Source organism: Rhagoletis zephyria, unplaced genomic scaffold (genome assembly GCF_001687245.7).
Source record: "Rhagoletis zephyria isolate East Lansing unplaced genomic scaffold, Rhagoletis_zephyria_1.1 Rzeph_scaffold_02887, whole genome shotgun sequence".
NCBI lineage: Eukaryota > Metazoa > Arthropoda > Insecta > Diptera > Tephritidae > Rhagoletis > Rhagoletis zephyria.
The window spans coordinates 59,901-73,221 of record NW_016159971.1 but is presented as its reverse complement, the minus strand read 5'-3'; the positions used below and the strand labels follow the sequence as shown (position 1 = coordinate 73,221).

Sequence of the window (13,321 nt, the reverse complement as noted above, 5' to 3'; positions counted from 1 at the left end):
ACATCAGCATCGACCGATTAAAACCAGCATATGTTTGGGTAAGTGACGAACCAGCAGAGGTGACACCGACATCACCGAAGCAAAAACAATGTCCGATGGAAAAACAGCCAGTCAATCTCCACGAAGAACCTCAACCGCCACAACGGTTGAGGCCAAAACGAACCATAAGGAAACCCGTACGCTTTCATTAAACGGTGAGTACTGTGGTGCCTTCAGGCACAACAACAACCTACATTTATTTTTAGTTATAATTATTCTTCTTTGGGCACTGTAAGAACTAGTTTTAGTTTCACTCATTATTGTACCCCGTTATAATTTAATAAACGACGATGAGAGCACTTTGCGGTTGTCGCATTGCTTTTGCTTTTACTTCCATTCCATTCGTTGGAAACAACATAAACTTAAGAAGAGTACAAGCAAGCGGCAATTTTTTAATCCTCATCCAACTACTAAAGAAGTAACTAGTTTCGATTTGCAACTCGTGACCTCCAAATGCATACTAAACGAAAGGGAAATAAATTTTCTTTATAAAGAAAGTACGATAACAGTATCCTAATAGGGCTACTTTTGAAGAAAAATCAGTTTAAAGGGAATTTTTTCATATATTTTTTTATAAAAATTTGGATCAGAAATGTGAAATGAAAGGGGAATTAATTTCCCTTAAAACGGTATAATAACTTTTACAAACGATTCGCTACTTTTTGAGATATTACGGTTTATCAAAAAGCATATTTCGATCTTTGACCTTCGATATCTCGCTTAATTTTAATTTCCGTAGGTAAATATCACATAGTAGGTAGTATCATTATAATCAGTGCATAAAGCTTTATCGATTTCTGGCTTTCGAAAACCAGTTTAAGCAACGAAAGCATGTTTTCGATGTCGGCATAGTATAGTAATGCAGCGTTTTTGCTGCATTTAAAATGCAACATTTAGCACTTTCGAACAAATGTTTTCGAAGAGCGTTCATGCTATCGCATTTACCAGATGTACATTTACGCGAGTTCGAAATCGCATGCTTTTGACAAACAGCCGTGTTCCAGGCTTATTCGCATCCGCATCTATTACGATCAATTCTCACGAAAAAGATAATGTCCAAAAAACCCTCCTGAAAAGGAAAAAAATAAAAATTAAACCAAAACTTCAATACAAAAACTTGAATTATTTTAACATAACCGAAAATTTGTGTATGTATGTATTGATTTGTCGGTGCTGTCAATTAAAATTTCATTACCTAATTAGGAAACAAAACAAACAGAGATGATCACAAGTTGATCCAGATTTCTATCAGCATCACATCGATGTTGAGTTTGCATAACTTTTCTTTATCCAAATAATGTAAAATAATAAATGAAATCTTGTTTGGCGATCACAGAAATGCATCTAGCCATTGTATACGCGAAAACAATGTTGCCACTTTTTCTCATTAACCATGTTCGGATCGTGGAAATTTTGGAAGATCACTGGGTTGCTTTTAGCATTTAGATTCTTAATGCAAAAATGAAGTAGCATTTAATTGCATTTAGGTGACGAATTTTGTATGGAAAAATGTACATTTGGATTAGCTCCAAAATTCCCACGATTCGAACATGATTTAATGGAAAAAGTGGCAACACTACCTTTTCGCGTATACAGTGGCTAGCTGCGTTACAGTGATCGCCGATCGAGGTTTCATTTATTAAGGTATCCACAAACCTACGCGATTTTGTCGGTGCGAATCTGTTCCGACAAAAATTACAACAATGCCGAACATAGTTTTAAATGAGGAACCACACACTTGTGCGATTTTGCTGCAGCGATTTATTCGAACATACAGAGTTCTTCTTTTGGTCGTGCCGAAATGGCAGACTGCTGCGTTTGAAAACGAAGAGGTCAATAGGACTTTACAATATTTAAACGAAATTGAGCGTAAGAAAAGAAAACATATTTGATTTAGAAAAGTCAAGAATTATATTTTTGTTGACAAATACTTCTGGTTTGTCTATAAATTGACAGTTTTATGCGTACTTGAGTTTTGGAAGTTACTGCGTCTGTAGCATCAAAACGGAGCGGATTCGTTGCGACGGAATCGCATAGGTGTGTGGATGCCTTTATTTTACATTATTTGGATTAAGAAAAGTGACGCAAATTCAACATCGATGTGAAGGGACACTCAAACTGACGCGGTATTGGAAGTGCGGTGCCTTGNAACATCGATGTGAAGGGACACTCAAACTGACGCGGTATTGGAAGTGCGGTACAAGGCACCGCACTTCCAATACCACGTCTGTTTGAGTGTCCCTTGATGCTGATAGAAATCTGGATCAATTTGTGATCAACTCTGTTTGCTTTGTTTTCTAATTAGGTGAGGAAATTTTAATTGACAGCACCGACAAATGAATATATACACAAACATATGTTCGGTTATGGTTAAAACAATTCATGTTTTTGTATTGAATTTTTGGTTTTAAATTCATTTTTTCCTTTTCAGTAGGGTTTTTTGCACATTATCTTCTGCGTGAGAATTGATCGTAATAGATATGGATCTGAACAAGCCACTAGAACACGGCTGTTTGTCAATAGCATGCGATTTCAAACTCGCGTAAATGTACATTTGCTAAATACAATAGCATGAACGCTCTTCGAAAACATATGTTCGAAATTGCTAAGGGCCGGTTGTTCAATGTCTGATTAGCACAAATCGGAGATAGAAGCTCCGGTTAAGCACAACTACTGCTTTATCGATCACATGTTACATGCATGATGTCGAAATCGTCGATGGTGTACTGGTAGTGATAACCAGACATTGAACCACCGGNTGCTTTATCGATCACATGTTACATGCATGATGTCGAAATCGTCGATGGTGGACTGGTAGTGATAACCAGACATTGAACCACCGGCCCTAAGTGTTGCAGTTTAGATGCAGCAAAAATNACATAAAACTTTTGCTTCGCTTTACGTGACAGATTCGCTTTGACAGATAAGATGAATTGTATGAAAATGCACAAAGCATGCCACATAAATCGTTGAAGCTGCAGCGCGAAGCGAAAAGATGGCCAACTCCCATCTTTTTGCGCGCTTTGACAATCAGCCGGTTTAATATTTATTTTGTTTCGTCCAAATTCGGGTTTTCATGCAGAAACATAAAACTTAATTACATTGCTGATAATTTTAAAGCAAAATATATAAAATCCACAGCAACTTTTACGAGTAAAACAGCGGTACAAAATTGCTTTCTTGGCGTTCATTGTGGCATACCTTTTGCGTCTGGCGCTTTGCTGGCGAAGTTATAAATGTCACGCAAAGCTACAAAGTTTTATCTGGCATCAGCTTAAGTGTTGCAGTTTAGATGCAGCAAAAACNTTAGATGCAGCAAAAATGCTTCATTAGATTCGTAATGCAAAAATGGAGTTACATTTAGTTGCATTTAGGTGACGAAGTTTGTATGGATAAATGTAAATTTAGAGTAGCATTTAGAGCTAAATGCGTTAAATGTGCTTTTACTCGTAAGCAAAAACAGGCTATAAAATAAGATTTAAATACGCCCTTTTGACGTGCGAGTCTAAACTTAGCGTAAGGCACACCGACGGGTTAAATATTAACCCTATGGGCTACTTTGACTAGAAACAGCATTCAAAACAACAAGTGATAAATAAGTGGATGGCAAGTTTTTAAGCTAAAGCAGTGTGTTTCTAGTTAGACCTCTTATTTCGGCGCGTGTTGAGTTTGATTAGTGGCAGCTTGGATCAACAAGAGATACCTTCCAGCAATAACACATTGCATTCCAGGATGCCTAATATAAAAGTGTTTTCCGGCACTTCTCATCCAGATTTAGCCCAAAGAATAGTTGATCGTTTGGGCATAGATTTGGGGAAGGTAGTGACCAAGAAATTCAGTAATTTGGAGACGTGGTGAGTGCAAATAAGGACGCATTTTGCAATGCTCAGTTTCCGATTATCCAATATCAGATGTGTTGCATGCAAGAAAGACTAATGAAATTAAAATTTACGGTAATTATCTAGGTGGGCTTTCAATCCCAAAATTGGTCAAAATTTTGGAAATGGGATGCCATTAGACGCATCTGGACCCCAATAACAAGAATCCGAAAACGGATTTTTTTTACCAGATCAACAGTTATTAACAAAAAATTTTGGGCGTTGAAAGCCCAACTAGATAATTACCTAAATAAAAAAAATTTGTGGAGTTGGCTTTCCTTTACGGCCGATTTTGTTCCACTTATTACTACGGAATCGGTGCAGGGATATTAATGTTTATCACATGTTCACGTTGCTAAAGGATCAAGCTCAGCGCCTTCATCTACTCAAAACAAAGGAAAACGAATATACTGAAAACCTCGGAGATCTTTCAGGAGTAGAAGTTTGATAGAACTAGTTCAATAAATAGAATGAAGGACCTAGCTCGAAATTTAAAAGGTACTTCTCATGATTAAATAATAGTTGCGATCCCGTACGAGTCCGGACTAGTCAGAAATAGTCAGAATCAGTCAGATTTTACTGGAAATCGATCCCGTGCTCGGTTCTCTGATTATTGAGAGGACAAAAAGAGAGTAAATACGGTCAGAAGTTACCAGTCTTAGTCCAAGAATTTTTTGCTGGTAAATTCTGGTAAATGTGTCAAACGATCAGCTGTAGTGTGTTTGGCAATCAAATTGTAGACAAAGGAAAAGTGCACTCTGCTAATTCATGTTGCAAAGTATTTAATTACTTGTTTAAGTGGATTCTAATGAATTTTAAAGTATTTTTGGTTATTTACATGTGTGAGCTGAGTGTGTTTACATACAAAATAAGCAAACATTTACAACTAAAATTTGGAGGTTATGTTGAAGTTGACAGAAGTTACCATTTTTTAATAGAAAGCGATCCCGTACTTTCAATGTTACTCTCTCGCTCTGAGTGAATTTTAATTTTTGACAGTTTTACTAGTCCGAGTCCGAGGAATACGGGATTGCACCTAATACAAGGTTCGATAAACTGACATTTGTCTCTCTCGCACCGCTCCCTTAGCAGTGGCACCGTGTTGCTTCTTCGCAAATTTACTTGGAACAAGTGTAGCTTTGCTGTGAAATAGAAGTATAAGCTTTTGTGCAATATGTTTATTTGTATATGCATATGAAGCACATTTAACTGATAAAAACTCAAATTGTTTTCAAATTGGATGTTTACTTACCTCTCATAGTAGTTTTATTTTAATTTTGAGTCCTTTTGTAGTTTTTATACATCTAAATGACACATAAATTACATAGTTCACGTAGATATATTAATATTTCGTTCAATATTTCGTTTAAAATGCCAGATTTCCTGCAAATACAATAGAATTTACAAAAGGAATTTCACTACCTATTGCCTATTTGCGACTTTTCTTACTACCATTTTCGCAATAAGGGATTGCATTCTTGCCGTTTCTCTGTCCTTCGTAAATGCAACCTTTTGTAAGGGAGTGCCAAACCAAGAAAAGTCGCAAATAGGGTATAGGTAGTGAAATTCCTTTTGTAAATTCGATTGTATTTGCAGGAAATCTGGCTTTTTAAACGAAATATTGAACGAAATATTAATATATCTACGTAAATTATGTAATTTATGTGTTATTTAGATGTATAAAAACTGCAAAAGGACTCAAAATTAAAATAAAACTACTATGGGAGGTAAGTAAACATCCAATTTAAAAACAATTTGTGTTTTCATCAGTTAAATGTGCTTCATATGCATATACAAATAAACATATTAGGGGTATTCTCTGAGTCTTGCAAAGCCCTTGCACGGTGCACAGATTGCACGGATTGCACGGTAAAACCCGGATTTCGTATGGGACAGTTTTGCAAACCGTGCAATCCGTGCACCTTGCAAGGGCTTTGCAAGACTCAGAGGATACCCCTATTGCACAAAAGCTTATGCTTCTATTTCACAGCAAAGCTAAACTTTTTCCAAGTAAATTTGCAAGGAAGCAACACGGTGCCACTGCTAAGGGAGCGGTGCGAGAGAGACAACTGTCAGTTTATCGAACCTTGTATTATTGAATCATGTGAATCATGGGCTTCTTTCAGCCCTAGCGTAACAGTGGCCACAAACAACGAACATGTGCGCGAGCGTGCTCGGCTTCATTTTCAGTGAGCATGCTCGTCGTTTGTGGCCTGGTTTGCGAACATTAGCTCTGATCCAGTACTCCATGAACTTACAGGATTTTACACGAAGTTGCAGGATAAATGTTCCCGTACCTCAAAATCCTGTAAATGAGAGCGGCTTTTGGAGCGTTGATTACTTGATTTACTTCGAAAACTTGTTTGGCCGAATGGCGGCCTGTAACGCTGTCAAAGCAACCAGATGTCTGGTTGAAAGGTCAATGTCTGTTCCCTTAACACAAATAATTATTTCCTTAGAAAACTGTAGAAAATGTGTCAAAAACTTTCATATTCCGCCCTATGTTGAATATCGTCATCGTCAGTAAAAGTGACCATACGGCCATCGCCAGCCATGCTACTGATGCGCTGACGATCGTCGACGATGACGATATCCGCATAGGGCCGCTTTATTTTTAAATTAATGCGAAATGATGATTGCATTTAAAAGAAATGGTAATAAAGATGCATATGAGTAGTCCACTTGCATACAGCGTTATGTGATTTTATAATCGAAAGCCATAAATTTGAAAAAAACGACTACGCCAACAAGTAACATTTAAATTGAATCTTTTTTATTAATACCCATGATTCAATAATTTGTAATTTGTGACAGCTAAAATTTGACACTCCATTATCTAGATTTGTATTTTGGAAGTAGGAGAAAGGGGAAGAATGTGATAGCATTTTGCGAAAACGGTAGTAGAATGGTACCACAAAAAGTACGCGAATTTGCAATATATTTGGTGTTTTAATGGAAATACTAAACAATACATAAAAATATGCATTTTTGATTTAAGTTGTTCGTCATTTCTGGGAACAAATCAAGAATACCGAACGTTCAGCTATGCAAAAACGAAAAATGCAGATCAATAGAAGCTCTGATCCAGTACTCCATGAACTTACAGGATTTTACACGAACTTGCAGGAAGTTGCAGGAAAAATGTTCCCATACTCCAAAATCCTCCAAAATCTTGTAAATGAGAGCGACTTTTGGAGAGTTGTGTAGAGAATGAAGTTACAAAATTTTACCCGAAGTTTTTCTTCTGGTAAAATCATGAAAAGTGTCGAGCAATCACTGGTTGACGTTTTTACAGGAAGAATGTTTTTTTGTTCCCGCACTTTTTGTTGTTGCTCACTTTTTACTCTGACTTCAGAGAGTAATTTTGCTGTTTGACAGTTTTACAGGTTTTTTCACGAAAAATATTGGATCAGAGCTATTGCATTGGAAACAAGGCAGCAACGTCATTTTGTGTTGACGTGCATTAATTGAATTTTAAGTAAATGACGTTAAATTACTATATTGCATGATAAAAATATTTAAAGGTAAAACCAAGGCATATTAAAGAAGGTAGAAATGTTTTTGATATTTCTCTCTTTTGAACACCGACTATAACTACGGTGGGCAAACGCGGCTCTTTGCTTGAGGCGCTGACCCAATGCAGGCTTGCTTTGCACGCCTTGCTGACTAATTCACTTTGATTTACTTCGAAAACTTGTTTGGCCGAATGGCGGCCTGTAACGCTGTCAAAGTAACCAGATGTCTGGTTGAAAGGTCAATGTCTGTTCCCTTAACACAAATAATTATTTCCTTAGAAAACTGTAGAAAATGTGTCAAAAACTTTCATATTCCGCCCTATGTTGAATATCGTCATCGTCAGTAAAAGTGACCATACGGCCATCGCCAGCCATGCTACTGATGCGCTGACGATCGTCGACGATGACGATATCCGCATAGGGCCGCTTTATTTTTAAATTAATGCGAAATGATGATTGCATTTAAAAGAAATGGTAATAAAGATGCATATGAGTAGTCCACTTGCATACAGCGTTATGTGATTTTATAATCGAAAGCCATGAATTTGAAAAAAACGACTACGCCAACAAGTAACATTTAAATTGAATCTTTTTTATTAATACCCATGATTCAATAATTTGTAATTTGTGACAGCTAAAATTTGACACTCCATTATCTAGATTTGTATTTTGGAAGTAGGAGAAAGGGGAAGAATGTGATAGCATTTTGCGAAAACGGTAGTAGAATGGTACCACAAAAAGTACGCGAATTTGCAATATATTTGGTGTTTTAATGGAAATACTAAACAATACATAAAAATATGCATTTTTGATTTAAGTTGTTCGTCATTTCTGGGAACAAATCAAGAATACCGAACGTTCAGCTATGCAAAAACGAAAAATGCAGATCAATAGAAGCTCTGATCCAGTACTCCATGAACTTACAGGATTTTACACGAACTTGCAGGAAGTTGCAGGAAAAATGTTCCCATACTCCAAAATCCTCCAAAATCTTGTAAATGAGAGCGACTTTTGGAGAGTTGTGTAGAGAATGAAGTTACAAAATTTTACCCGAAGTTTTTCTTCTGGTAAAATCATGAAAAGTGTCGAGCAATCACTGGTTGACGTTTTTACAGGAAAAATGTTTTTTTTTGTTCCCGTACTTTTTGTTGTTACTCACATTTTACTCTCACTTCAGAGAGTAATTTTGCTGTTTGACAGTTTTACAGGATTTTTCACGAAAAGTATTGGATCAGAGCATGATCCAACTACTCAAGATCTGACAAGATGAAGCAAAAGAAAAAAGTAATTTTCTGGCTTACGTTTTTAATTTCGGCGCCATGTTATTTTCTGTGAAAAGTAAACAAAGAATATGAAGACAAAGCATAAAGAAAAACTGCAAGCAATGTTGTGCACATGTTTGTGCTAACCAATTTATTATTATTGTACGTGTTTTTGCATCCAATCACCGCGCACTTCATTTTAATTACATTTGCACAAAAAATCACTGAAATAAACCACCGACAAAATACACATAAAGAAAGAAGCAAAACAGAAAAAACAAACTTCAAAATTACGAACGTCACACACCTTTTTCTCAATTGCTATTACAAATGGCTGCTTCTCAACCGGCAGATCTGTTCTAATTGGTTCATGGCAGACATGGGCACTTTTTTGCCCGCGCAGTAGCGAAAGTGCGAGCGCGGGCTGGAGAAAGGGAAAAACAGTTTACGGGAGGAAGGGGATGAAAAGTTGCGAAAAAATTATTTATATCCCACCGACATCATGTTCATCGCAGTACGGCTGCGGTAATACTGACTTTGTGTACCAAACAAAGAGCATACATTTTCCTCATATACACAATAAGCCATCGTTCGGACTTCGCTCCGATAGGAGTAGATTTGTTCCGTTTTGTCGAAAAAATTTGAAACCTAGTCCTCTACTTTGCTCAACTGAAAATCTGCTCCGTTTTGTTGCATCAACAAATTTACTCTTCAAATAGAAAGGAGGTGGGGTTTTTAATAGCAAACTAAAAGTTATATTTTACCTTTTTATCGACACGATTGTTACATTGGTGAGCTACAGCAACTTTGCAAATACACTTGAATTCGTGAATAGGCTCTCACAATCGCCCGATTTGAATCCGATCGAAAAATATTGCTCTGTCTAAAGTTCTGTAATTGCGTCGTTGCCCACCGATGTAACAATTGTCCCGGTAAAGAAAGAATGAAATAACTTTTTATTAATTTTAACCAAGGCATTTTAACTTTAATGATAATTGCTCGCTGGATTAAGGCGCCTTTACACGGGTCGATTTTCTAGTAGATTTTTGTTGTTCAACCAAAATCGACCCGTGTAAATGACATCTCAACCACTAGCTGGTCGATTTTCCAGTCTACAGATATCGACCCTAATAAGGCCGCTTTAGCTCCTTATTTGTACAAGGATACGAGGAGAAATGAATTGTTTTTTATAAAGATAAGAAATGCACATCTACTACGAATACTTGATATTTACTTCCATTTTTGTAGTCCGAACCCAGCAAAGAGCGCTCGGTAAAGGCCAGCTAGTGATCAAATTTTCCAACAGGGCTGCCAAAAATACATAGCTATGAAGTGCCATATTGAGGATAAAAAAGAGCTAAAACGTGCCAAATAAAAAATTAAAAGTGCCAAAAAAGGTGTCATTCTCTTTAGTTCTTCCCATTAGCATTAAAATTAGACAAATTAAAAAAAAGCCCAATGTCAAAGTAAGATAAGCCAGTTGTATACACTATAGAAATTAAAAAATTTTAGTTGAGAAAAAGAAGTACACGCAAAGGATTTCACAAAAATGTATTTAAATTTGGCTTTTTTTCAAAAGTGCCATTTTGGCACTTTGTGCAAAATTGAAAAATTCAGTGCCATTTCATGTAAAATAGTGCCAAAAATGGCACGGTTTGAGCCAAGTTGGCAGCCCTGATCGCCAAGTTTATTATTTAAAAAAGCACCAAAAAAAAAACACCAATTTTGTGTTGCTGTGTTTAATGGTATTTTCGCATATAAAGCTGTATGTTCAAATACTTTAAGTAATCACACAATGAAACTTGTAAATATTTCCAACTATGCGCAGTTAATCAATTTAATAAATTTAATTTGCAAAATGTTTTTTTATTCGTAAAACAATTTCCAAAACTTGGTTTTTCTAGAGGCTTTATTTTCATGCAATTGCTTACTTTTGTACAAATGCACACACCCAGCTAATTAGCAGAATATTCTATGGATTCCGTGATAGAGACTGTGTGAAAATATTGCGTTTGGATTATCTTGGAGCATATTATCCAGAGGAGAAGCTCGGCCAAACACTAACATGTGTAAGTCAAATACAATGTCACCATAGAATCACGTTTTTATTATAAAATTGCCTTGAAAAGGGCACCAAAGAACAAAACAAGCGCTAAACTAAACAATTTTCGCCTTTTAATTCCCTAAACGCACTTAATTTCTTGCGAAAGGCACAAAGTTGGCAACAGTTATATCGATGTCAAATTTGCTCATATACAAGCATGGACAGAGAGTGAGCGCCTGCTTAAAGAGCGTAAGCATCACATGCAAATTCATTCAAACGTAATTGGCACACTAACACAATCACGCTTTCAGCTCGCGTTTACTTGTTGTAGTGATCACATCTGCTCATATACACTCCTCGTCATTTGAATTGCACACCCTTTCAATTCTTAGTATTTACAGTTTTCCGTTTGTTTATTTAATATAAATTTTTTGTAAAAATATCGTCACTACATACGAATAAAGGCGCGCTGGTGTTTTGACGGTGAAAAAAGCGTTTAAAAAAATGTTGCGAAAAAAGATGCTTATAAAAAACTTTGGCGAAATATGTAAAGAGTATTTGACGCTGAAATTTTTTTATGCGCCTTTATTCGTGTCTAGTGACGATATAGCATATTCTACGGGTAAATGCAATTTTAAAATTTTTTACAAACTAAAACTTAAAAGAAAGTTTATTTTCCATTTCTTGGGCAGCATTTTATATGATTTTTTCGTTTTTCTCGAGAGCTGGAAACAGTTCTTAAAAAAGGTCAACATAGGAGTGTGCCATCCTAATGACCTGCAGTGAATAAGTTAATAATATTTTTAGAAAAATTTCTGATATGCAGTTTTGTAGCCCATTCAATTATAGTGTAATTAAGTGCAAGTTTGAAGTGACTCTAAAACAGCCCCGATTTTTCAAATTCATTTATTTTTTATTGACAGTGCTGCGCATTTTATTCCATATAAAAGTTTTGTCGAGCATACTTTGTATGAGAGAAAACGCGCAGCACTATCACCAAAAAAATTGTCAAAAATCACCGCTATTTTACAGACACTTGAAACTTGCTCTTTATTGTACCCCTTTGTTGACATTTTTTTAACTCTGTATAAAGTAATGTAATGTAACGAATATTAAATAAACAAAATTAAAAGTGTAAATACTAAAGATTAAAAAGTTGAGCTATTCAAATGACGAGGAGTGTATGTGGCGTACGTTTGGGAGAGTGAGCCTTTTTACTCCAGAATGCGTGTGCAGTGGCTCTCATTGCTATACGTGTATTAGTAAGATTTGTTGCCCCCTTCCCGTTTGCCCATGATTTTCCCCTGATCCAGCCCGCGAAATTGGCTCGCTGGCCCATACGGGTAAAAAAGCCCATACGGGCAAAAGTGCCCATGTCTGGTTCATGGGATCAGAGCTAGAACTTTTTATGCTCATTTCAACCATGCCAAAATGATTTGGCGTATGTAAAAAATGAAGAGGTTCTAGAAGGTTAAAGTTCACTTTTTAGATATTTCAAATATTAATATCTTATGGACTTTATNTAGAAGGTTAAAGTTCACTTTTTAGATATTTCAAATATTAATATCTTATGAACTTTAAAACCGCTTAAAAAGCTAATGACGTCACCATAAAGGTAATTAATTTGTTCTTCAGCTGATATAATAAATAAATTTGGTATCGTTGAAATAAGCGTAAAAAGTTCTACCAATCGGCATTTTTGGGTATTTTATAGCTAAACGGTCACTATTCTACACTTGTTCTAGAAAATTACGCAAACGAAGGTGACGCCAACGAATATTTACCCCCTTATTCTAAAAGCCGAATTTTCGTAATTCGTAATTCGTAGCTACGCTACGAAAAACGAAAAATCCACATGCTGTAACCCTTGCGGAAACATGTGCAGCATTGCCAGCTATCAGTTGTTTTTCGAAGATAGCTGACTGAAGGAGAATAAAGTGGAAAGGAATTAAGAAAACACTCATGAAGTGCTTATTTATAGTAAAATTGTTTGATTTTACATATTTTGAAGGACACGGTGGATTCTATTGCATTTGCAATTATAGCATAGGAGTAAGAGCGCGCTATGGGAATGATTTCACAAAGATACGCGAAGCTGTCGGGCATAGTAACCATGGGCGCATCAATGTCAGCTTCTGGTTGAATTGTTGAACCACAAGCCAGAACTACTCCTATGCTAGAAGAACTGGTTCTCAATCCAGTTAATGCAATAACAGCTTCTTCCAATCCATTGAAGACATGCACTTTGTTGGGACCACCACCTGTTGCACTTGCTTCTGCCTTTGGCCGCGCTTCTTACTAAGTAGAATTCTCCTTTCTGTGTTGCCGGAGAAGAAGGGCTTCCGCATGTCGAAGCTATACAACACGTCTTGTGCACATCACTCCGGCTACGCCATCCACTGTATTTTTGCGCACAACCCACGTCGAAATTCGCAAAAAAGTGCATAGTGCCGACCGAATTTATTAATATGATAGTGCTCGAAAATTTGAAACAAATATTTTAAATAAAATTTTAATCCTTTGATTACACGTGACGTTAAAGTTTTTGGATTCGGATTATGCGTTTGGACACAACAACCGAAA

General features: G+C 36.4%; 1 protein-coding gene across 1 annotated transcript in view; it reads left to right on the top strand.

The window, feature by feature from the left end:
• The first annotated feature begins 3,578 nt into the window (after positions 1-3,578).
• LOC108367956 (ribose-phosphate pyrophosphokinase 1) overlaps positions 3,579-13,321 on the top strand; it is a 69,437-nt gene continuing 59,694 nt past the window's right edge. Inside the window, exon 1 of the mRNA XM_017622669.1 lies at positions 3,579-3,893. Coding sequence (XP_017478158.1) covers positions 3,772-3,893 — 122 coding nt within the window. The 5' untranslated portion in view covers positions 3,579-3,771. The remainder of the gene's footprint in view (positions 3,894-13,321) is intronic.